Source organism: Cryptotermes secundus, unplaced genomic scaffold (genome assembly GCF_002891405.2).
Source record: "Cryptotermes secundus unplaced genomic scaffold, Csec_1.0 scaffold367, whole genome shotgun sequence".
NCBI lineage: Eukaryota > Metazoa > Arthropoda > Insecta > Blattodea > Kalotermitidae > Cryptotermes > Cryptotermes secundus.
This window is the reverse complement of record NW_019731266.1, coordinates 80,573-107,673: the sequence shown is the minus strand read 5'-3', so window position 1 is coordinate 107,673 and position 27,101 is coordinate 80,573. Positions and strand designations below refer to the sequence as shown.

Genomic DNA, 27,101 nt, shown 5'->3' with positions numbered 1-27,101 from the left:
ATTTGGGAGCGTCCTCCCGCCACAATGTCCATGATATAATATCCTGAGCGTGGGTGGACAAAAGGACTCACAATGGGTTCTGTCACAAGGGGACCGGACAGTCGACCGTCTGTATCCTTTGTTGATATCGAAGGAAATGCAGACCCTTGGGTTGAAGTAATCATCCAGGTCTGTCCCTTGTACACATCGCTACTGCCTATTATTTCTTCGTGTCCTATGGTCTGCGCAAGAGGGGTTGGAAGGTAATAGTACTGGGGCTTCGTGGAACAGTTCACTCCTGTGTTAGCAGCGGAAGCATAGCTGTAAGTCTGCTACGAAAGGCCGCGCCATAGTTCAAGCGGTTACTCGCTGGCTTCCCACCGCGGCGGCCCGGGTTCAATCCCGGGGTCTCATCAAGTGGGATTTGTGGTGGACAGAGTGGCGCTGGGGCGGGTTTTCTGTGAGTACTTCGGTTTCCCCTGCCAATCTTCATTCCACCAAATTCTCCATCATCATAATCACCCAGGGCAGATACAGTAGGCCAATCAGTGGCCGCCATGCCGAGTGGACCCAGTTGGACTCCAACCCCGAGTAAGCGAAAAAAAGTCGGGTGCGAAACAATTGTAATCGGTGGAAATGCTGTGATATCGCTTTAGCTCAGCCGTACGTTTCGTTTTCAAGAGTGATGAGCCGATAATCTGACTGCCCTTAATCAACATTAAAATATAACATCAACGAAATTCTAGAACAGCAAACACAGTAAGTCATGAGAGGAGAGAGACGTAGAAAATAAATATCTAGTTTGATACTATGTACAGTACGTTTATTTTGTCGTGGGCTTTCATCTCCGCCGGAAGACAGAAGAGCAGTGTGAGGAAGCAAACTGCGAAATGTTACGTCATGAACGGAGGGCGAAATAGTGCCTAATTTATAATGAATGGAGCTTCACTCTCAAGTCCTCTATACGTAGTACTAATACGGCCTCGAAACGAAATTTTACACTCATTTGTTTCAGTTCGAACTATTTGTAGTTGTATTATCCTCCTGATGTTTTTATTGTTGTCCGAAGGCTGATACTCCATCCCTCCACATAATTTAATCAAGTTTTTGCATTGGTCTCTTTTAATAATTTTAAATCTTCAGATTCAAAAATTTTCAGGATCCTTTGTTTTACGAGCCGGGATCTATTCTGAAGGCTATGCTTTTGCCTCGGACGACACAATTCTAAATAAGGCCTTCAAAATTCATATCCAGAGTCGGCTCAATAATGATGAACCGCACACAAAAAACCCCCGGCTAAACACTGAAAATTGTACTTTCCGAAATACCGACTAAGAAATGCGCTAACAGACAAACTGAGTCGATATAAACAATATCTTAAAGCCCGTAGGTAGTTATGAAATATATTGTTAGAAGACTGGTACCAGTGTGCCACGTGCGGAAACCTCAGTAAAGTCGCTACTTCGTTGTTGTTGTTAATTCTCAGGACATCTTCTGCGTGGAACGAGTAAAGAAGTTTTATTTCATAAGAACCTGTAGACGCTCCTCTCTGGTCATGGACATATAACAGAAGGATATTTTTAAATGTAAGAAGATGCCTATTTTCCTTTCATTCTACAAACTATCTGCCAGTGACGGCCAGGGGATGCTGTGTTGTTGGAAACAATATCCCTCTATATGTTTGTGTAGCGTCAGAGAAAAATGATGCAAGGCATTCCGTTTTCTGCCGCTGGACCACGGGAGGCGGCTTTGTTAGGGGTCGCGATGTCATTGACAGGTCTGCCTTAATCTTTATTTTTTTTCCTCTTCATCAGGTCTTCATAGAATTCAGCCAATATATAGCAAATGTTCTAACAGAAGGATTTGAAGTTCTTACAGCGATCTTATCTTTCTCGGCTTATTCGACCGTGAAGATGGAGGCAGTATGTTCCTCCGAAAAATTGGTTGACTTCCAACGGACTTCACGGCGTTATATGTTGTGGTAGTAAATGTGTTGGTAGGGACAGTCGTGAATATCTGCACCCGAACGTAAATTAATGCAGTCTCTTTTCGCATGGTGGGGGTGGAGTCCAGTTGGGTCCACTCGGCACGGCGGCCACTGATTGGCCTATTGTATCTGCCCTGGGTGATTATGATAATGGAGAATTTGGCAGAATGAAGATTAGCAGGGGAAACCGCAGTACTTGGAGAAAACCTACCCCAGCGCCACTTTGTCCACCACAAATCCCACTTGACCAGACCCGGGATCGAACCCGGGCCGCCGCGGTGGGAAGCCAGCGACTAACCTTTTGAGCTACGGCGCGGCCTTCTATGCAACCTTACGTAGAGTAACAGTAGATGAGCAAAAGTAGGCGAATTGTCAGATGGAATTACAGTGACATGCGCGGTAGCGTAGTTGGTTGGGGAACTATGCTACAAACCTGAAGACCGCTGGTTCGATTCCTGATGAGGTCATTGGATTTATCACTTCAACCTAATCCTTTGCAGCCGCAGTATGGCCCTGGGTTCGACTCAGCCTCTAACAGAAATGAGTACCAGGTATCTTCCTCGGGTAAAGGTCGGCCGGCCGGCGTGTAAGGCTGTCTAGAAAATGTTGGGAGCCACGGCGTCTCACAACCCTGTGGACCCTCACGGCCTTTTACCTTTACAGCAGTTTCTTCAACTATAATTTGAAACACCTGATAATGACCACACTGGGCGAAACATGTAGTGAATAATTTATAAGTTCCGTAGAAAAACGTGTTGCACGTGAGACGATGGAACCAGTGGTTTACTGGCTGAACGGCCGAGGACTCGGCATTCGATCCCCAGCAGGTGCAAGATACTTCTCTTCACCTCTGTGTGCAGATCGTGCCGGTACACGTTTAGTGGTAAGTGTCGCAATGGAATGAATCAGTATTCTGCCATAACGACAGAGGCAGTAGGTTCACTCGAAACGTCGGTAACGATATATGAAACTACGCGGCGTCACATCTCGGAACACAGTAAACAGTGTAACATCTATTGAGAAGTAAATGAAATTATTTGAATGACTTCTGTTGGCTAGACTGTTGAACAGATACCGTAGCTGCCATAATTAGAGCTTCTACCTTAAAATGCGTTTAAACTCTTAAAAAAAGCGACATAAATCCCTTGTGTACTTAACGGTTTTAGTTTGGACTTCGGTCAGTATTTTCCCTAACCAAAAGTTTTTCCTTCTTCTGACACATTATGTGAACGTTTCTTTTACGTCGAAGTGATGTGGAGACCTTCAGACATTGAGAACATGTGTCACAACAAGATAAGGTTGTCGATATGGTTACATAGGGCTTTATAAAAAAAAAGCGACGTTTTAGGTCGCAGGTGTCAGGCGCTGTGACCTGTCAGTCAGATTGCCTTCCACGTATTTATTCCTATGGTTCGCTTCTCTCTTCATATCTGTTTCCATGTCATCTCCACACTCTCCCCTGGTTCTTAGAAACACATCTCTTTCTCCCCGTCCACCCACACCCTAATCCGGCTGGATGGTTGCAATGAAATGTTGGGGGATGGTCGCAGGAAGTGCGCCGATGTCTCGGGACATGAGGAGGCAGCCGGATGTCCGGGACACAAAGACCAAAATTGTATCGTTACCATCTCCCCATGTTGCTGTTGTGTTGGATGGGATTCTACTCCTTATAGTGCAGAAATATGAGGAGGTATTATACGGTGTCTATGGGGAAATAAATTCGCTGAAACCCCGTGCATTCTTCTCTGCAGTGCAGTTGAGAAATATGACTCAGGCGTAAAACTTTATACCCCATGTTCATCTTTTATAGATCGGTCGGAAAATGATGTGACACGAGCCCTGAAGCACGCTAACAGTGTGTTAAAAATTATATATATTTTTTTCAGTTCCACTTTTATGTTAATAGCGCTGTTAATCAGTTCCTCGGCAGGTTCAGGGAATACAAGTGGAACGGAGCGAACTCTCACAGAGCTTCGTATAGGAAGTGTTACGGACAGGGTGTAACTGGGATATGTTTCTCTCAGAGTTCGTCAGTTCTCCGGCAGCAGTCTCTTCTCCATCCATCACCTCCCCCTAGGTGTCCGAAAGGCCCGAGTAGCCCGAGTAGCCCGACCGTAGTTGAGGCTCTGTCTCTCATACGGTACTTCGCGAAACTCGGCAACAAACAGCTAACTCGACATTAAAAGAAAGTAACATAGAAAAATATCAGTGATATATCGAGTCATCATGGCGACGGCTTACGTGATTGACGACCGGGGTTTGATTCCCAGATTTTTATTTACTGCACAGTGTCAGAGTTACTGGCTACAGATCCAGAGGACTCAGGTTCGATTCCCGGCGCTACCAGATTTTCTGAGAAGTAGTGGGTCTGGATCAGGGTACACTCAGCCTCGTGAGGATAATTGAGGAGCTATATCAAGGAAACAGTGGCTCCGGTCTAGAAAACCGAGATTAACGACCGTGGGAATACGTTGCGGTGACACGCAACACCCTCTATCCGTTAAATTTGGCACTAACTTCGCCGACAAGCGGCGGTCGTTCGGTCGGTATAGTTCGCTTGGGGACGACAGGCCACGGAGCACAGTGTCCATACAGACTCTTGGCCCCACTCAGCCTCCTGTACAGTGGATACAAAGGGCCTTTTCCACGGGGGTAAAGTAGCTGGGGTTTGAAGCTCGCCACTCACTTCCGTCTAGTCTCGAGATAAAGAATGGTGGAGCTATACCTCTACTACCCCACACGCCTTCATGACGTCATGCCTGAGTAATTAAGCACAGGTACGTTAACAGAGTATTCAGATTAATTTCGTAGTGCGAGAACTGGGACTAGTGCGACACGGATGTCGCTACGAGATGATAGCTACGTCCCTCCTGTACGTTCATTTCAAGTTTGAATTCGCTTACGTGAATACTGGTTCGTGTAGATGTATGTTTTGTTACAGCGTCTCCAAAAATGGAGAAGTAACATCTCGCGCAAGTTTATATCGAGCTGGGGGAGGTGCTACCGATACCTACGGAAAGATTAAGAAAGCGTTTGGTAACGATTCTCTATCACGTGCTCAAGTATTTCGGTAACACGGAGTTTGTAAACGGGCAAGAAGCAGAGGAAGATGAACCGCGATCCGGATGCCCCGCCCGCCTCTGTGAAAACAAGCACAAACCTCGATTTTTCAATTCACCTAATCCTTCCAGCCGCTCTGTGGCCCTGGGGTTTGACTCAGCCTCTAATAGAAGTGAGTACCAGGAATCTTCCTGAGAGTAAATGGAGATCTGCTCGTAAGGCTGACAACCTCACCGCCATCTGTGAGCCGATTGTGTAGCAAATGTAGGAGCCTCGGTGTCTCACAACGTAGTGGACCTCCGTGGCCTGTCACAGAGTTAGCGTTATCTTCTTATTGTCTCATAACCTCTGCAGCTGACATAACATCGACAACTTGTCAGAATCAATAATTAGAAGTCTCAACGGCCGCCACTTGGGCATTATTTGGGATTTTGATGGGAGGTCTTATATTTTATTTATTTGTGATTTAACAGCTCTGTCAGGGTCGCAGACTATATAGCACGAATGATGTGATGATTAGTGATTAATGAATTGGAAAGTGTTTGGAGAGAAGTGGCCGTGGTCGCCAATTTGAGGTACCACGAATATCTCGATGTTCTCTTTAATGTTTTCAACCTATTATGAGTCATGATTTGTGGTATTCTGGCCGTCAACACAACAATAACAAGTAACGGAATTGGTTACACTGGTTTTATGTAATAACTGCTACATGTTTCGGTCCACGTTTGAGATCATCTTCATGGAAGTGTCATTAAATACTTCCCACGTTATTGAGATATCCTAATGTGGTTCCATATTAACGTCAGTCATTATAATCATGTAAGAGTTACGAAGTTGTAAAATTATTTTCTATTTTAAAAATTTTAAAATTCTCTCGTCATTATGTTGTAAAATTCTGTGCTATTTTGTCGCGTATTGTACGCGGTGTTGTATTATCCGGGATTCGCTCTTTTGTTGTAAGTAAAATACCACGTATATAACAGAGTTTTTGAGGTATATGTATTTTATATGTCGTGGTATGAGTGAATTACTTGCATGTTTTTGAGCTATTCACGTGTAATGTTATTGTTATTTTTTAGTTTTTATGTGTTTTTCCTATTGTCTTCCTGAATATGACATTGTGATTGAGTGTTCTGGGAATGAAAGTGAGTGAAATTATTGGTTATCGTTTTGGATTAAGTTTTTAATTATATCTCGTTAAATGTTAAGGTCTTTTATTTTTATTTTTATTGCTGTTTAATTCTAAAATCTCTAATTTGGAATATATTATTACTATTAGTTTTCTTTATATTGTGTTGTGTGCGCATACGATAATAAGTACACAGCAGTTATTAAGTAAAACCAATGTAAACAGTTGGATTGGTTTACATTTTATTGTTGTGTTGACGGCCAGAATAACAAAAATCTCCGTGTTCGCCTTGAACTAAGGAAATCCACCAAAGAAACCTTGCGACAGTCGATAACTCGACTGAATTCCGAACAACCCACGATCCGAACACGCGCCAGAATTCGTACCGCTTGAGCGAAGTTTCCCTCTGATGGGTCGCGGTCCATCATGTCGAGTTTGTTAGGTAAGTCTAGTTCTTCAGGCCGCGCCATAGCTCAAGCGGTTAGTCGCTAGCTTCCAACTGCTGCTGTCCGCGTTCGATCCCGGGTCTGATCAAGTGGTATTTCTGGTAGACAAAGTGGCGCTGGGACGGGTTTTCTCCGAGTACTTCTGTTTCCCCTGCCAATCTTCATTCCACCAAATTCTTCAGTGGTACAGTAGGCCCATCAGTGGGCGCCATGCCGAGTGGACCCAGATGGACTCCATCCCCCACTAAGGGAATTAAAAATAAAGTATAGTCCTTTATTGATAAACAGGAAATGTGGGCGAAAACGGAAAAGGCGACTTGCCTGAAGAATCTTCATTTTCGGTAGCCGGTTGGAACGGTTCCGTATCCGCGTATAATACGCGGCAGAGGATTTTTACTTACGTCTCTTTGTACTGTATTCTCGAGGAATCGGCGCATTCTATTGAAACCCCATACCACAGATATCTTGTTATAATCCTATTTCTCTCTATGCCTTTACTTCTTCCCTTCTTTGAGACTTTAACTCCGATTTCGACAGGGAAAGAAGAAGCTTATGATGCTTGTACCACTTTTATGGGTCGCTACATCTGTCTAGTCTGTTTTTTTCCTTCTAATATTTTCGTTTTATATTCATGCATATGCCCATAAAATTATTGTGGTGATAATTGTACGTCCCTCCTTTTTACGCTCATAAGACAGATATATTCTCCATGTTACGAGCGAGATTTCTTGTTAACGAGCGCTGAACTATTGCTGTTATTGTCACGTGATAGAATGAATATAGACGGGGTTTGGGTTGGTATTCGGATTTATTGGACACACTCATAACTGTGAGTACAAATGGCTATGGCAGTCTCGCTGAGTTACACACTCCAGAGATTACTGTAATTACTATACGCGTGAAGTCACCAGCCGTTCCTTGGTAGGAGCTTTCAGCGACGGACGTTCCCTTTCCTCTTGGTTCTCGAACTGCCACCGGCCTCAGCTACCAGCTCCTCACGTCTCACAACTGCAGCTCTCAACTGGCTCAACAACAACCCAGAGTCAAAGCTACGACCGACGGTCAGTCGGCCAGTCTGCCTTGGTGCCAAGCCGCATCTGGGGTCCAAGACTGTCAGAGAGTTGCGGGTTTGTTGATGTGGGGCGCCCACTCTCACTAGAAGACGGATCTGTCGTTTACAATTGTTGCTGGCTTCGCCAGCGCAGTCATTTACCGGAGTAAAAATTTGTGTTTACAGTTTTACATGTTGGCATTCAGCATAGTCAGTTGTCAAGAGTCCGGTTCCTTGTGGACACTTGTGGACACTAGCATTAAAAAATTAGCATAGTAGATCATGCCCAAACTCACGTACCTCATGTTACAACGGCTGCGTAATCACTTATGAACGGCCATACGCTTGACAAGTCAGTCACATTGCGACTGACGGTCAGTCAGTCAGCCGGGGCTCATAACCAGATATTTCATTTTAGATTAAAATTACTGTCCTGTCCATGTGGGGCGCCCTTTCTGACGAGAGGTCGGGTCTGTCATTTGTTAGTATTAGTCCATTGTCACTATGTACACTTATTTACAATTGAGTCTTAATATCTAGTATGTATAATGTATAAACATAATTATACAAATCCTCTGTCAATCTAGGCTCAGTACAGCAGACTATGCCCTATTTCTATTAGTATTCGCCACCACGGCAGTCTAGTCACGTGACCGCCTGACCGCCGCCAAGTTTAAGCCTCTTATACTTTCTGTGTCGGGCTTCGCCTTGTCCGATGTTTCGAACATTCTCATTATCATGATTTTGTATGACTTCTGCTTGTTGCCTGCATAACATACGATTGACAGCTAAGTAGTCCTCGTTATATAGACCCGACACGGACCGCACAGAAAAAATTTCTCTTCCATTATTTCGTGTTCTCTCGTTGCCGGGGAAACAGCGTGTCCGTAGAGCTGTTCCCTAGCAACGGGTGTTCTACTGCGCCTGATTACACATGTCTACATATCACAATATATAAATAAGAGCGCATTTTCGCGCAGTTTCTTAAGCCAGAAATTTATGGCTTTAATGGATGGAAACTTCTGTCGTCATCGAAATACAGAAACAGAATTTGGAATTTGTTTTGTAACTTGAACGAGTTAGTTATTGGAGAGGGTGGGTTTCCCCATGCACTTAGACCTGTCTTGGTCCATTGTGCTTCCCTCTATGATATTCTACCAGTCTCTGTATCCTACCGGTACTGGTGCTTACCATCAGTCCCGCCCAGCCAGCGAGACCGGCTCTACTAGCTGAGAGGTATCTATAATGCTTCCCCCATCTACCAGAGGTATTAGAGACTGCTGTTGGGCGGGCAACGTCCGTAATTTTGCTCGGTGACATCCTTTGGTGATATGAGGTTCTTTTACGTGCCGTAAAGCTACGACACGGGACCCACGGCTTAAAATCCCTCCCGGAGGACTTGTTCCCTGAATTTTTCCGCCCTTAAAAATTCGACGACCTCCGCCGGGTATTTGAACCCGCGTACTACGAGTCATGAGGTGGGAACGTTACCTCTAGACTACGGAGGCCGCTTAACTTGAACTAAGAACAGAAATAATTAAAAATGCTAGCTGTCAGAGTAATGCTTTTTTGTATTCCGAAAGCTGTCATCTTAGAGATGCATCCACGTGTTGCCAAACGGATTTACATGTACGGTTGAAATATCTCTTCAGTTACGGTCGTTGTAACAATGTAACAGACTATCTTACGTGATATACTGGAGAGACCAGAAGCTCGCTCTTGTGAATGCGGAAGTGAAACAGCGGCTTCTCCCGTGAATGTCGAGGAATATCTTGAATATGTTAACGACTGTTAGCTTCTGAAGAAGGACTTAGTATGAAATATTTATCTGCATTCATAATTCACGACGCCATATGAATTATGTTGATTGCAGGGAGTTAAGAATGTACCGAAATGGGTCCTCCTGTGGTCTCAGTGTTCATGAAATGTGCCTTGGTTCAAGACCCTGAACTTAAGGCTGCGGTTTCCCGCCCTACAAGTTCGCACGATCGCCATAATGATATTTCAGAATGGCTCTGGAGTTAAAGGAGTGCCGAATTTATGAACTGTCCTCGTGATGCTTGGTGTATTTAATGGTGCTTTTTCCACTCCGTACGCGCAGAAAGTGAGTCAGTCGATAATTCTCCTCACTTGTGTCTGAGAGATGGCCGCTTCGAATTTCAGCTGGGAGGACCGACTGTATTGACCGAGGTTTCTAGTGGTTTTCTTCAGTTCCTCCAGAAAAATGCGCGGGATAATACTTCAAATTAGGCCACGACTACTCTCGTCCACAGTCTCCCCAATTCACTACTCAGTATCATTCATTCATTCGATGCTCTGTAATCCGCGTTACCGGCATTCTCGTTAAATAGGTCGAGGCTCCCACATTTTCTAGGTAATCGGCTCACAGATGGCGGTGAAGTTAGCCTTATGCGCCACCCTCCCTTTACGCCCAGGAAGTTCCCTGGTACTCATTTCTGTTAAAGGCTGAGTCGACCCCAGGGCCATGGTGCGGCTGGAAGGATTAGGTAAATTGAAAACTCCAATGACCTCATCGGGAATCGAACCCGCGACCTTCCGGCTTGTAGCATACTGCTTCAACCAAGTAACTTCCGCGTGCCCCACGTATATTTAGATAAACTAATCTTATTTATTTGGGAAAGGAAAGTCGACAGAACGACCAATAGAAGAACACGAAACAATACTACGTTTTATCGAATTATAAAGGTTTATTTTATAGCATAAACTACAAAACAATACTAAACAGTAGTCTGCAATTGTATGTTTTGTTTTCTGCTTACACAGCTATATGGCGCCGAAACGTAGGCCCTTGCAGAGAGTAGCAAAAGCAAAATCCAAGCAAGGGTTATGCAACTTTAGAGAAGTAATGAAGGGCAAAAGAAGGGGTAAGAATTCTGAAATTAATTTTTATAATAATCGGAGTTAAACGTTTATTAGAGAGAGTAAGAAAAGAAACTATTGCAATTATTTGGTCATGCAGTAAGAATGGTTAGAACATGAATACCCCCTGTCACTTCATCTTCGCTCCAAAATATTGTCCCGATCACCCACAGTCTACGTTCCTGTCTTAATGTCAGAGACCAAGTTTCACACCCATACATACTCGGAGAAAACTGCATAATGAGGAGCTTCATAACTTGTACTGTTCGGCAAGTATAATTAGAATGACCAAGTCAAGGAGAATGAGGTGGGCAGGGCATGTAGCATATATGATATTAGTGGAAAGAGACCACTAAGACGACTAAGACGTAGGCGAGTGGATAATATTAAACGGGATATTAGAGAGATAGAATTGGGTGGTATGGACTGGGTTGACCTGGCTGAGGATAGAGACCAGTGAACACGATAATAAACCTTCGGGTTCCATAAAATGTTGGGAAGTTCTTCCGTGGCTGCACAACTGGCAGCTTCTCTAGAAGGGCTCAGCTCCATGAAGTTATGTAGAGAAAGAGACCTGTCAGAAGATCCAGGCACTGGAAGACTTGTATGTATAAGGAACTAAAGAGGTGGATAGAAATCGGACAGGAAAGATTGTGGGAGGAGAGAAGTGATTGGATATTTCCTGTTTATCGAACTGTATAAGGCGGAAATAATACAAGAATAACAAGAAGAAGAAGAAGTCTTCCACAGACAAATGAAGGATGGAGGAAAAACAATTCTGATAGTGCCAAGATTCGGTCTCCTGGCAACCAACAGACTCCGAGTGTATGTAGTTCAATAGAGGTGGAAACACAAGGCTTCAGCTTCCCTTCAGGTTTAGACTTGGAGCTCTCGACCCTCCGAGACCTGTAGCGATACTGTACATGAATTGCGATATTAGATGTGCTGGGCCCCTCGATGTCTCCAGATAATGGACTCCCCGCGGCAGCCCCACATGCTCTAATGACTCGCCTCCAAATTGATTAAATGCACGGTCCACGTCGGGGTCAGTAGGGGGTCTTCAGAAAAGCCGGAGCCCCTCTCAGGCTTCGATCAGAGCGACGCCGACTGGACGCCTGACGTCTTCGTCACCGTACTGTAACATAACACTTGACCCAGTTTCCGGGTGGGCGTAAGCCGGGGTTGTACGAGTAAGATGACCGCGGTTCGATTTCCGGTTACACAGGTTCTGTTCAGCCAACCGGTGCATATCGCCTCAGGTATCTCCTGTCGGGCAGGAATACGTGGAGTTTTGTCTCCGCTTCTCCATGGCCATAATAACGTCGTGCTGGGCATACGGACACTTCACCTTTACTTGGTGCCTGTTTCTTCCCAAGGGCAGGTTCCAGCCGCTGCTGATAAGCTGAGAAGTGAGACTCACAAACAGGGACTAATTAGTTGATTTATTTAGTAAAGCCTTTTCAAGTACATGGATTATGTAGCTCCGAAAGATTGACTATTTTTGAGTGACGAGTTGGGAATGAAGTCGAAATGGGCGTTGTCTATTTTAATTTATCCAGCATTTGTGTGATTGACGGGGAAGAGTCGTGGATAACGCCAGAGCTGTCGCAGATACATAGGATATTTTAAATTGACTGAATGACTGACTAGCCAACACCTCCATGGAGCAGACTTCTTGAGAAACCAGTGGTGTCTCATCTACTCAAGAAATTCCGCACGGAACTCGAAGTTAGTTCAGAACAATCCGATGTTGGGCTCTATCATAAACAAGATGAATTCACTGCGCATCATCCTGCCCTCTTTCTGTAACATCCATTTTAATATTATGCTCCTGTATACGCTTAGAATATAACAGTTCATTATTTTGTCAGTCGGTTTAGTTGCGTGATCCTGTATTCTTACAGCTATATCATACATGCTGTTTCTTGTGTTACGTTACGTTATTGTCCTGAATCTGTGCACCACTCGGATGTGTAGGCCGACAGGTCGCATCGTGTGGAACCTTCATTAAGCACGAGGAAGCCCCCAAGAAGTCATCACCCGGGACTCTCTGTGTTTGTTAGGGATTCACGCCCACAAAATGAGGCTGAACCTTACTGTCAAGTAAAAGAAACTCCATTTTATACGCGCATGCATGAAATCGACGTTTTTTTCCTTCGTCATGTCTTTCCATCCCTCTGTATCTCCATCTATCCGATAGTAGGACTGATTGCATGCTACTGTGTCATGATCCATATGTCGAATTTAGATGAAATTTCGCATGTGAAGATATCATAAACGATATATTAACCGTGTGAAGTGTCGACTCTGAATAATGTTTTAAAATCCAGTTCTTGCGTCACAGGAAACACGTTACGTCTCCGCTACGAAGGCGGTTACTGGTTTTAGAGACAGAGTCGCTGTTTCTTTTGAGAGTCATACGACACACGTAATTACACTATGTGGGCAAAATGCGGGTGTTTTCAAATGCATGGTTACTGGGATTTTGGACTTTGTCCATCGTCCGGTATTCTGAAGAGCACAAGGTTTCGGATACTGGATGTATTTCTATCCTCAGGTGAGGGGGTGGGAAACACCTACTCCGTTGGGTCCTTTAGAAAGAGCTAACCTCAATCACTCTTTCTAACGGGTCCAACAGATGAGGTTTCTCCCACTCTTTCACCTGAGGACAGAAAGAAATGTTTCCGAATCGTTAGAATACCAGATATTGGACGAAATAAGAAGTCCCAGTATTCCCGAGTGTTATACACCATTGTCAGAACCCTTTAGAATACATTTTCTTATTGTTAAAGTAGGTGGTGCATATAGTAACCACTTTGCCTTGAAGGGTTCCCATGATAGATCCACTAGTGCTGTAAGATCCAGCAACAGAACACTGAAAGTTTGCCTTTATGAAGAGCGTGAGACCTGCTCCATCACCCTAGGGTAGGCCGCACACCGGCATGCATCAGGACATATAACAGTCAAGACACGATGTCTGCGACATGACGCAAAGAAAGGAGTACAGTTGAAACGAATGAGATTATGAAAACCGCCGCACACCGGCCTGAGTCACGATGCTGACGTCAGCTTCATACTCACGAATCACGAATGAAGCAAGACTGCGTCTTTTCTCTCATGTATTGATGCTAGTCTTGACGCAGTTGGTGTGCGGCCGCCCTAAGAGATGCACGGAGATTGAGGGTGTTTGAAAATATGCTCCGTGTCTTGTCCGCGCAACGCATATCCAGTAAAACAGAAAACAGCATTAATACCGAGTTCAGTGTGAGAGATTTACCGATACGGGATTTGGAATCTGGCAATTATTTAGCGTGTGGCATATTGAAGCAGGTTCTTTTTGAATAGATTTGAAGTGCAAAGAGGCAAATCAAAAAACCATTTGATTGGGGATGTATTTTGAGAGCGGTTGTTGGAGGTTGGGTGTTGGATTTTCCGTGTTTCATATAGGAACCCTTACAGGCAGCTCCACAAAATATGCGTCGGCTCGTTGTAACGTTTAATTGGTTCGACTGTTTTATAAAACTGCATTAATTTGTTCTCGCTCGAGAGACTTTGCATTCGCGAAAACCATAACACTGTGTGTTTGAACGTTCTGCTTTGTTTATATCGCGGCATCCTTGGCCTGTAATTTTACCTGTTCACAGATAGCCGTAATTATCCCTTAAAGTAAGGTCACACTAGCTTGCTTACTTACTTACTCACTCATGGAGCTGAGCCCTTCTGGAGGAACCGCCAATTCTGCAGCTACTTAAGAATTTGCCAGCATTTTATGGAACCAGAAAGATCATTACCGTGGTCACAAGAGCCCTCCACCGGTTCCTATACGGAGCCAGATCAATCCAGTCCATACCACCCCATCCTATCTCTCTAAGATCCATTTTAATATTGTCCACCCACCTACGCCTTGGTCTTCCCAGTGGTCTCTTTCCTTCTGGCTTTCCCACTAATATCCTATATGCATTCCACGTCTCCTCCGTTCGTTCTCCCTGCCCTACCGACCTCATCCTCCTTGACTTGATCATTCTCATCATACTTGGAGAAGAGTACAAGTTATGTAGCTCCTCATTATGCAGTTTTCTCCAACCCCCTGTCACTTCATCTCTCTTGGGTCCAAATATTCTCCTCAGCACCCTGTTCTCAAACACCCTCAGCCTGTGTTCCTCCCTTATTGTCAGAGATCATGTTTCACACCCATATAGAACCATATGTAAAATTATAGTTTTGTATATTCTAATTTTTATGTTTTTGGACAGCAGACGAGAAGACAAAAGGTTCTGGACTGAATGGTAGCAAGCATTACCCGAGTTCAATCTCCCGTTAATTTCCTCCTGAATCAGGTTTAAGGTCACATTAGCGTCGTCCAAAATTTGGGGACAGTGGTAACACGACAATATTAAGGCTGTATTGATCCTGTTTTGATGTCATGGCAGCGTGTGTAAGAGGACTGTGTTGTCTGCATGTTGAAACAACCTGCTTCTTAAATCCTGAGGGTATGAGGGCAACGTTCTACACTGAATTTGGAGACAGAAGCTTCTTCCGAAACATCGACAACACAGCTCCACTGCACAGGGTACCATCATCACATAACAGGTTTAGCATCACAGCTGAATCGCAGTACAAATCTAAAATTAATTAAGTAAGTAAGTAAAGGTATCCCTGTAACAGGCCGCGGAGGCTCATAGATGGCGGTGAGGTTGTCAGCCTTACCCGCCGGCCGGTCTTTACCCCCAAGAATATTTCTAGTACTCATTTCTGTTAGAGACTGAGTCGACCCCAGGGCCATAGTTCGGCTGGAAGGATTAGGTAAATTGAAAAATTCCACGTCATCGAGATTCGATTCCGCGACCTTACGGCTTGTAGCCCGAACCAGCTACGCCAATTTTACTGTAAGTTTCGACTAAAGACGATTATAGTCGCATCTTAATTTGCGGTGTAATCGATCTGGTTTTCAGTGTGTTTGCTTCAACTGTCCAGTCGTTTCCTGATTTCATCAGAATATGTTTCGGTTGGACCCTACCATTACGTGCTCACTTCATATATTTCTTGCAGCTGGAGGTACACGGATTGTGGCCGAGCCTCTACATAAAGATGTATTCCACCCAGTTCGCGCACTTCGCCAGTTCGCGTTATGTTTGTCTAATCAGCAGTCTCTAGCTGGCTGGCTGGCTGGCTGGCTGGCTCCGCGTCCCATCCAGCCGGGCCAGGTTGTAGCTGGATTTCCATATAAATTTGATCGCGTCGCTGTTCTAGTTTTAGAGGTGGTTTCCACGCGTGGACCATGAACACGACCCCGGATTTGATGGTGGGCGGTGGCACAAATTCGGGTATCTGGCCCCACACTCTTCGCTACTAAATTCAACAGAAAATATCTGATCGTGACTTCAGTTGGTCACTTTGGTTTTGAGCCACGGTGACCAGTTACAAAGCTTACTTCACTTAAGGCTTCAAATGACGTTTGTCATGCTCGTCATGTATAATGTGGCGTGTAGAGCCGTTGCTATGGAACCACCGCGAGATGGGCGGATATACCATTGCCATTTCTGGGCGACGGCTCTGTAAACATGTTCCCGCAGCAGCAGAAACGAACGCAACAATATAAGAGTTGTGTTTTCTACTCGGTCCGTGCCGAGATGTTATAAGCAAGGGACAACGTCAGTTGATAGTCAGTTCTGTACGGGAGTCTGTGAAGAGAACATTTGAGCCCGAGGAATAACCATTGTTGGAACCGTTCCCAGAAAACGTCTAGTAACAAATTGAGAACACCAAGCTGTGTGCTGTAGTGAACTGTAAAATGTGGAAATAGCAATAGTTATTTATAGTTACGACCTGTAATTGGTCAGTAAATCAAATTACAAATCTAACCCCCGTCTACAGTCACATATATTACACATGACAACATCATAAACAATATGTAAGATTTGAGGCTTTCACGGCGGTGACTATGAAGAAAGCAGTCTTCTGGGATTTGGCACCGTGTATATGTGGTGTTAACCGACGTTTCGGAGGAACGTATCGCCCCCATCTTCAGGGTTGAAGAAAAAGTATAAGTAAATCTGCAAGCGACAACACCGTGAGACACGGTCAAACAGACTGTTTGACCGTGTCTCACGGTGTTGTCGCTTGCAGATTTACTTATACTTTTTCTTCAACCCTGAAGATGGGGGCGATACGTTCCTCCGAAACGTCGGTTAACACCACATATACACGGTGCCAAATCCCAGAAGACTGCTTTCTTCATCATAAACAATTTTTATCGTAAATTTTCCCTGTTACGTCTCACTGACAATGCCTGGTCTCAAGTATTTATATAGCTGTAGTTATACTGACATAGATGGTCCAGTGATTGAGGTTAGCTCTTTCCAACGGACCGAACAGAGTAGGTGTTTGCCCCCTGTTTCCCCGGGGGGCGGTAGGGAGGCAAGGGTATGTGAAGAAGCTCACTCACCCTATCCAATGCCGAGGTTAAGAAATGTGGGACTATGCCTTCACTCCCCCATACGTCTTCATAACGTGATGCTTATTTAAGTAAGTACGGGGATAACCTTACCTTACCTTACCTTACCTTTACTTCAATGTTGAACATTATTATGCCATTGAAATATGAATGTTGCTCCTTTTGTCCAACATATTGTGTGTGTTGCTGAAATTTCATTTATGAGCTGGCTGCATATAGCCTTGATGTAGGCCTGCTGCAAAGAACGCCATTGCGAATTTTGTGTACAACATGAAGTACAGCGTTACCAAATTTGTTAAATCTATCTGTGTGTAATCTGTATTGTGACATGTAGACCCTTTTCTTGGCAACGACTCGGTAAACACATTCCCGCTGCAACGGATACGTAGGAAACAGTCGGATAACTTCCGTTGCTACGCAACGCGCTGTAAATACAACAGTAGAGGAAGAGGTGTTTTCTGTGTGGTTCGTATATATCCATTACTGGATCAGAATGAAAGGGAGAATCGGAATGGAGCGAGTCTTCGGTTGCCAAGGAAGAAGCATTCGGCTGAGGATTGATTGTGGTCAAGAGAGATTGTACAAGAAGATGTTAGTAAATCAAATGACCCAATCTAAAATCCGTTATTATTAGTCAGGGGACAGTATGATATATCGTCAGAATTTAGGTTTCTCTCTGTATTCCTCTTCTGGAACGTACTGTAAATTAATTATATATCTGTATTTTGATATTATGTGGTAACTCCTGGAACAATCTGTGGATAAGTTACATGTATTTGGTACGTGGTGTATTTCAGAAGACCCAGGAGATAAGTTAATATCTGAAGAAAGCAGTTTTCTGCGATTTGGCACCGTGTATATGTGGTGTTAACCGACGTTTCGGAGGAACGTATCGCCTCCATCTTCAGGGTAGAAGAAAAATATATAAGAAATCTGCAAGCAAAGAGACCGTGAGAACCGGTAAAAGCAGTCTGCTTTCTTCATAGTCACCGCCGTGAAAGCCTCAAATCTTACAAGTTAATATCTGTATCTTGATACGATATGGTAACTTTTGGAACATCCAATAGGCCCAACTGCAGAGAGCATTCAACGTTTGACTTGGATCGATCGAGTAGGCAGTTTTAGGCTGGTGTACGAAACATTCCCTCCCCACTTCCGCTTTTCTCCTTGCCTGCAGATTCACTGTACCTGCCAGGAAGCAACACAACTACCGCTACCATTTTCGCTTTTGAAATAAATCTCTAAATAGCGGTACGCAGAATTCCCGATCTGCCAGCCATTTAAATTAATTACTTTTATATTTTGATTCAGATTTTGTCTCCCGAATTGTTACAATACGTAGTGTTGTAGGTGGATACAGACGTTTCGGAGGAACATAGTGTCTCCGTCTTCAGGGTCAGTGTGTGTGGGATCGAGATACTGTCAGATTAATATAGGTAGGTTACAAGGAAAATGGTCGTTCTGATTTACACATCTTCGCCCAAACCATCCACTGAGGATGGAGGCAACATGTTCCTCCGAAACGTTCATGTCCAAGTACAGTATTATGTGGTATTACAACCAAGACGACCGTAATCAGAACACTCATCAGATGTATCCACTCTTCACTGAGCGTCTCTGTTGAGTGGTTGGTAGTTCTGCTTTATGTTTGTGAGATCTCCGGTTCGAACCGTGGCCCGGGAATCGTTAGTTTTTTTTTAGTTTCTGCTCAGTCTCTTCGGACAAATACTGACGTAGTATCTCAAACCAGGAGCCTGCCACCTCCTTCCACACTCCTTTCCCTTCACCCTTCTGGCGTCATAAAATAGTGAACAGTCAGACCGCAGTTTTATTCATATGTCCCCCGTGCGTACTACGTGTTCTGCTTATCCCACGATTGGCCTGGTAATATGAGATGAAGAGCGGAAATTATGCCGCTTCTCGTTACATTATTTATGGCGCATTCTATAAAATGGGATCAGTTGAAATCTATAATAGCAGTGCGGAAGATCATAAGGGAAATGGTCATTAAGAAGTCCTTGACATAGATGGAATTATGTTGTTAACAGTAAATCGTACAGAAATAGTGTGGCAGGGAAGGAAATGGAATCAATTGGTTCATGCATGGGGCCGGATATTGTTTTTTTTTCTTATTCGTTTTTTTCCGTGATGATGGTCCTGAGAGTTAATATCAGTTGCTCAAGGAAAACCCTACAGTGCACAGTTACTAATTTAAATGATTAATGCTACTTGTATCACTGGGAAGACCAAGGCGTAGGTGGTTGGACAATATTAAAATGGATCTTAGAGAGATAGGATGGGATCGGATGGTATGGATTTGATTGATCTGGCTCAGGATATGGACCAGTGGAAGGCCCTTGTGAACACGGTAATGAACCTTCGGGTTCCATAAAATGCTGGGAAATTCTTGAGTAGCTGCAGATTTGGCTTCTCCTCAAGAAGGGCTCAGCTCCGTAAGTAAGTAAGTAAGTAAGTAAGTAATGCTACAAGCGGCCTCCGTAGTCTAGAGGTAACGTTCCCACCTCATGACTCGTGGTACGCGGGTTCAAATACCCGGCGGAGGTCGTCGAATTTTTAAGGGCGGAAAAATTCAGGGAACAAGTCCTCCGGGAGGGACTTTAAGCTGTGTGTCCCGTGTCGTAACTTTACGGCACGTAAAAGAACCTCATATCCCCAAAGGGGATCACTGAGCCAAATTCCAGGACGTTTCCCGCCCAACAATAGTCTCTAAGGCCTCTGATAGATGGGGGAAGCATTATAGACACCGCTAAGCAAGTGGCCGAACTCGCTTGCTCGGCGGGACTGATGGTACGCACCATTTATCGGTAGAATATAGAGACTGGTAGAATATCATAGAGGGAAGCACAATAGATCAAACTGGTCGCGATGCATGGGGAAACCCACTCTCTCTAAATAACTAACTAACTAACTAAGTAATGCTACTCGTATATGGGGATCCGGGATACTGCGAGATGGTGACTGGGCTACTAAGGGGGTCAAGAGATTTTCCTGTTCTCCGTAGCGTCCAATCCAGCCTCCTGTGAAATTGATACCTGTTACTCTGTTATCGAGGTAAAATGACGGAGTATGTGAAGCTGACGACTTATCTCCATCTAGAACAGAAGTTAAGGATGAGTGGAAATATACGTCCGCTCCCCCCATACGTCTTCATGACGTAGCTCTTAATTAAGCTTAAGGATAACTTCACTTTTGCCGTTTTCTAACATAGGTCACTTAAATACGTAACAAATTAGTGATACTGATGATGTGACATTTACTTCATTTTTAATGCACGCTTAAACCATCTGCTTAGCACTTACCGGTATCCAGGTGTTACCCGACGTCTGCTTGGCTTGTTTCTTATCACTGATGTGTCCCTTGCATCACTTGTATCTTTGTCTTATTCCTAATACGCCCAACTCTTGTTACCCCTTGCTGTTATGCAGAGTTATAAAGTTAAACGGTGTGTGTTTGCATTACGTGGATGTGTTTGTGAGTTATGTTTGTACAAGGGCCGCTCCATAGCTCAAGCGGTTAGTCGCTGGCTTCGGGTCTGGTCAAGTGGGATTTGTGGTCGACAAAGTGGCGCTGGGGCAGGTTTTCTCCGAGTACTTCAGTTTCCCCTGCCAATCTTCATTCCACCAATTGCTCCACAATCACCATCACCTATCATCTGGGGCTGGTACAAATAGGCCAGAAGTGGCCGCAGTGCAAGGGACTTAGTCCCACCCAACTAACAATAAAAAATGTTTGTACAATGGGTACACGTTTTCATCATTTTAGTTGTATGAGGATTGTTCAAATGAAACCCGTTAGTGTCGGGTATGCGTGACACAGGTCTCTACTCCTTCATTCAGAATAATCCCCAAATGAGTTCCATTCGAACAACCTTTGTGTATTAATCCTGTTTTATTCAAGCTTTTCTGTGAGAAGTATGTAAGAGATTGGTATTATTGTACATACATCTTCTTAACTGTTAACCATGGAAATGAGAGTTGTAAAATTTCATGTAAATATCTCTTGCATGTTATTGTATTACGTTCCCCCTTTTTTTATGAAGATTTAATGGTTGCAAACATGGTGCAAATGCAGAGCCGGTGATATGGAGTGATTATCTGGTGAGAGAAGTAAGACTTAACGATGCGAAAACACAATCCAGGATTAGCATATTGTTAAGTCAACCGTGCGGTAGCTTACTCACAGTACGTACTGTTGTTAATCATCTGCATAGCACAGGCGTGGCCCCTGGCTTGCTATCTTCCCGAACGGAGCAAAAGTAATGTACCTTCCACACCAAAACACAGCGATGTAATTGAAAAAAAAAAATATGTATATCCTCTCAGCTTCATTTCCGTGTACTTCATCGAGGTTTCGGAAACTTCTGCCATTAGCTGTAGTGCTGCAGGCATTGCAGATATTGGCAGGTTATGTCGGCCATGCTGCTAGGAAAGAGAAGGTGCGAGGATACCATTAAGATAGATCGTAAGAAAACAACTTGGAAGATGAAAGGTGGATGTAACTCTCTTATGATCGTGTCCAATGGTTTGATGATATGGAACTGTAAATATAAATTTTGCATTTCCTTATTGTGTAATTTTTTCCACCACGTGAGCAAGTGTCCCATTAAAATATGTTAACATTATATGAAGCAGTGTTTGTTCTATCCATTTTCTGCTGTGCCTGTCTTTCTATATCCGTATTCCCTTGTTTCTTTAAGGGAGGAACATAGACTGAGGGTGTTTGAGAACAGGGTGTTGAGAATATTTGGACCGAAGGAAGATGAAGTGACAGGAGGTTGGAGAAAACTGCATAATGAGGAGTTTCATAACTTGTACTCTTCGCCAAGTATAATTAGAATGATCAAGTCAAGGAGGATGAGGTAGGCAGGGCATGTAGCACGAATGAGGGATACGAGGAATGCATATTGCATACTGGTGGGAAAGCCAGAAGAAAAGAGCCCACCGGGAAGACCAAGGCATAGGTGGGTGGACAATATTAAACTGGATCTTAGAGAGATAGGATGGGATGGTATGGATTGGATTGGTGTGACTCAGGATAGGGACTAGTGGAGGGCTCTTGTGAGCATGGTAATGAACCTTCGGGTTGCATAAAATGCTGAGAAATTCTTGAGTAGCTGCAGATTTGGCTTCGCCTCAAGAAGGGCTCAGCTCCATAAGTAAGTAAATATTCCCTTGTTTCTATGTGACTCTCTCTTCTACCCACCCATTGCTCTTCCTCCTATCCGAAATTGATCACACTAGCATATGCTGTGTAGATTTGTCACCATGTGTTACACTTACACTGCCATTAACGAGTATAGCTGTTATATGGGTGAAATTCCATGCCGTATTACTGTTCGTTACATGGAACTGAGTAGTGGACTGAAAGCCTGATTACCATTCTGGATATGTCATTGAAGACAAAGGTACCAGTGACCTCAGCAGGCCTACCAGTGTCTAGTTGTTCACTTAACTGATCCCTCATATTTTATGTATTTTGTAAATAAAAGAAATACTCTTATATTTAATCACCTACGATGCTGTTAAAATCCACCATGTTCTGACCACAGCACAGCACCCGTACGGGCTCTGAAGACCCCTCAGCAGTCTATAAGCAGTGCGTACCTAGGGCTGTTTCCCTTTAGAGAAAGTGACTGTGGCATGAGGTGGACCACTCACCACCACGTAGTGCGCAAGTCAAGAATACGTGGAGCTTTACATCTGTTCCTCCTTACGTCTTTATTGAATGCTGATTATGCACGGGGACTTTTATTACTTTCATTCAGTGTCGCGGTCACGTGGTTAACGCCCCTGTCTCGTACTTGAAGGGTTATGGGTATAAATCTTGGTCTAGAGACCAGCCATTCTGACTGAGGTTGTACTTGGTTCTTCCTCCGTCATTTTAGGGAAGTTGCGAAGCAGTGTCACAAATTAGGCCACAACCACTCATCTCAAGCCCCTTTAAAATTTACCGTTCTCTAATCGCCATAACCTCTGACGTTGTATAATCTTAGCAGTTGAAAGTAAAGCACTACGCCTTGAAGGCGTATGGGCGAGTGCATGTATAGATCCACATTTTCTTTACCTAGGCTGACTAGCTGGAGGTGATTTGTCAGCTTCACGGCCCGGCCGCTTTACCCCCGGGGAGAGAGCCCTCGGTACCCATTGGGTAGGAGGTTGGGTGGACCCCATAGCCGGTCTGGACGACATGGAGAAAAGAAACTTCTTGACCCCTTGGTCGTCGAGCCAGTAGCCAGTCGCAATACCGACTGAGCTATCCCTACTTCTGTCATGAGAATATACATATACATATCGAATGTTTGGGTGTGTTGATGATGTTGCAGCACTCGATGCTCTACTTCTTCCACCATTACGAGTTGCCAGTGATACTTCAGCAGGCTCAGCTGCAGCAGCTGCTCCTACGAAACCAGCATCAACAGCAAGCTGCCGCTGCCGCTGCTGCTGCCGCCGCCGCAGCCGCCGCCGCTGCAAGTGCTGGGGCTTCCCAACAGGCACCAGAAGTTCCATTGCAGCGGTCAAGTCCCGAGGAAGCCAGCAGCACTGTCAATTCATCTCCATCTCCTGGTAATGAGGAGAGCAGTCTGCAACCCTCATCGACGCCGCTGGCGTCTCCAGATGCGGCAACGTATGTGGTTGGTGATAGCTTCACCACTGTTGATGAGCCAGGCCCATCATCTGCCTCACCTCTCCATGTTACTCCAGTGAATTCTGTGTCTGTTGACAGTGGAGGCGAAGCGCCAATCTCTTCCTCTTCCTCTTCCTCCGGAGTTGTGGCCAATAAACGTGCGGCGCTGACTGAAATGAATGCTGGTGATAATGATATTGTAAAGATATCGAGTGATTCTATGCCTATGGCAGAACAAGAAGGAAAAGAGGTAAAGGTTACACCTACCACTAGTCTTGACACCCAGTGATAGAGCAACAACCTTAGGTTGAAAATTTATGTTGTCCTTACAATGGAGAGGTACTTTAATATGGGACAAAAACAAGTGACTACAAGTGTCCCCTTCCAAACCGTGCATATGTTGTTCCCTGTCTGTATGCGTGATCAGGTGGAGATGCTGGTACAGCCGATGTGATTTGTGTGCCTGTTACGTGATAGAGAGTTATTACAAGTGAAGTATAAACGTTTAAAATTCTATTTTGTACAAAGTAATTATCCCACAAAGGTATCAGCTCACGTAGTGGATTTACGTTTGTGATGTTTCAAGTGACCAAGCTTGGCTGGTTACAGTAGAACGTACTCGTAATATAATATAATAATGTAAAAGAATAACTGTATTTGAAGATGTAACTTACATAGTTTGACACTTACATTGCCCGTCTCTGTTCGGTTGTCTAAACAGAAGTACCTTGAATAGTGACTTTTTAAATTAAGTTACTTATAAAATTCCAGAGTAGTTTTTTTTTTAGTTACTGTTTCGGTTGATATTAACGTGACTCATTTGGGATGTTTGGTTTGTACAAAGTGTATTATTTTAATGTGTATGATAAACTTGTAAGAATCGTGTGGAACATTGTTTGGGACTTCATGCTGTAGGCCCCTAATGCAAGGTCATTATCATGTATCTCGTTCCTATATGAAGATGGGTGTGAATGTTGGTGCATTCACGAATAGGAAACACAGTGCCCCATACCATCACGGTTGCAGTCATGTATGTAGCTTTCACCCACAAAATGAAATTAAAGCGTTTAGTTGCTGTCATATGAAATTATTCTTTAATATTCTAATGTAATCAACAAATCACATTGAGGTTTTAATCATGTATATCGGTAATACTGTCATTGCTGTCGAAATAGATTGATTGGTACAATTTCTAGGGATAATATACAAATTGGCAATAAGGTGGAATGGGGTAGAAGGAAAACATGTTTCTGGGACAAATTGGTCACAAAATTCTCATCACGTAGTTGTTCAGAGAATATCCGTGGTGTGTATAGTGCCAGTTATCGGTTTAAGGATTTTGTTTTTGCCAGTTGAACGAAGTCATCCTGTCATTGGATCTTCATCTGAACTAGGAATGAAGTCCTGAAATTATGGGTAAACATCAGTTGTCCAGGTCTGTCCCAACACAGGCGAACATAAAACATTAGTTATTGTACATAGAGACAGAATAATGTTTGTACACAGTATAAACATTTGTTAAAATTTAATTTATCAGAAATAGTTGGGAGAACATTTCGAACACCTGCTATGGCCATGTATGGTAGTGTCTTTAAATAATTTGTAATGTAAATATAAATTCCAGTGACTGAGTGATATGTAGATTAATATAAAAAGTATGGCTGCAGAACTCATATAATTAAAACTCTAAAATATTTCCCGGTATACAAATTGAAGAGGCAGAAAATTTGTGGCTTTGTACAGACTATGAGATGAAATTCAGTATGTATTCATATGGAAGAATGCTGTATAAATAGTACAGGAAGTCAGATGCATTTATGTTCTCTGGATGTAGTTACTGTGTAGACATGGAGTTAGAAACAATTTGTCGTTGGTCTGCAAAGTTTTCATGAGGCTTCTCTCTTGGCCCTGATGAAGGAGTCGGGGAGTGTCAGCAGCATTAACTGTATAAGGGTCGGGCAGTCCATCTTGAGTGAAAGAAAAATGGAAGTAGTCAATTGTGGTTGTGCCTTCATTGCTACAATTTTAAAATTAATAACAGAGACCAACAACTTTTCAAATTTCTTTGATAACATAATACAAAACAAGCCCCTTTTATGTATGCCGGTCACAAAAATTGACAGACAAAGAAGCTGTAACATCCTCGTCATTTTTTGTTCTGCATTCTTTTTGTATTCAAGACACAAATGTACATGCCGCTTATTACACTCTTTGAAATGATGAAATTTAAATGAAAATAAACGCTTATTCACTAGAAAATGTAATTTTATCACATTGCTGTCTTTCAAATTTTAAGGAACACCAAGAAAAAAATACAAAACTTAAAATATACTTGGTTTTGACTAAAGATTCAGTATAGCAAAGTTGTGACTTATGAAAAAATTCGCGTCCAGTTTTGTAACCAGCATTTCAGAATCAATTTAAGAAGTAAGTTTCCTATCATGACTAGTATAATATTTTACTTTTTCTGTGTCAGTTCAGTACCAAAATTGCTCATTTCAAGAATATGCTTTCTTGATATTAAGTGTCAGAGAAAACTGCCAGTTTCTTAAAAAAAAAGGTTTGAACAAACTTTGTTACGAATGTGAAGACAAAGCGGAGTTCCTGTCATTGCATCAAACATATTTCAAAGACACTGCAGATATGTACAGGTCTGGAATAGAACCCGCTTGTCTGCAGTGAGAGGCAAGCAGCAAATCATCCATACTATAGCTAGGTTTCTTCATGTAAGTTATACCTGATTAGGCTTACAGTAATTTGTCCATTTTAAATTCTTTGCAATGTTTACAGTACTTCAGTACTGTGCTTCATTTAACCCGTCGGAGAGGCATTTGTACAAATATTCGATTGCGTGGCTTCCAATGAGAAAGATCTCACGTCTGCTGGAGAGAGCTTGACTTTTTCACGTAGGCTTTGGCTGGCAAGTGATATGAAATGTCTGAATTTGAAGGTTTGGAGGCCTTATTTTTGTGTTTTTTTACACTGAACATACGGGAAACAAAAACTGAATTATATTTACTTTTGTAAGTTTAAGTTGAAGATCAACGTAACATTGAATCTTTTTTTCCTTTCGCGTTACATCCCTCATTTGGGCCTAGGCCTATCTCCATGAAACTCTTCGTTTAACTTTGGTTTGCTAGATCTTACACATTCGGTAGGACTCCTTGGGCGGGTGATCAGCTCGCTACAAGGCCTCTACCTGTACACATCATCATCAGTAATCTTTCAGACGACAGGTCTACAGTCTCTTCCAAAACAGTTCCTCCACTTAATGCGATCTAGAGCTTTCTCCTTCAAATGAGAGTATCCTCTTCTGTCCCCAAGGTCATCCAGCATCTTCTTACGTCTTCTTCCTCGTCTTCTTGTCACTTCTATCCGCCCCTCTATCTTTCCTTCAATAACTTCGTTTAGAAGGCAGTTTCTGCGTAAAACATGACCAATCCAATTAGCCTTCCGTTTTCTTATTTCGT

The 27,101-nt window shown here is 43.4% G+C and overlaps 1 protein-coding gene across 3 annotated transcripts in view; it reads left to right on the top strand.

Annotated features, from left to right (window-relative positions):
* LOC111866765 (membralin) overlaps window positions 1–25,895 on the top strand; it is a 150,666-nt gene extending 124,771 nt beyond the window's left edge. For all 3 annotated transcript variants that reach the window (XM_023856010.2, XM_023856008.2, XM_023856009.2), the window contains one exon: window positions 23,330–25,895. In XM_023856010.2, the coding sequence (XP_023711778.1) occupies window positions 23,330–23,920 (591 nt within the window). In that variant the 3' untranslated portion in view covers window positions 23,921–25,895. The remainder of the gene's footprint in view (window positions 1–23,329) is intronic.
* Window positions 25,896–27,101: the final 1,206 nt, after the last annotated feature.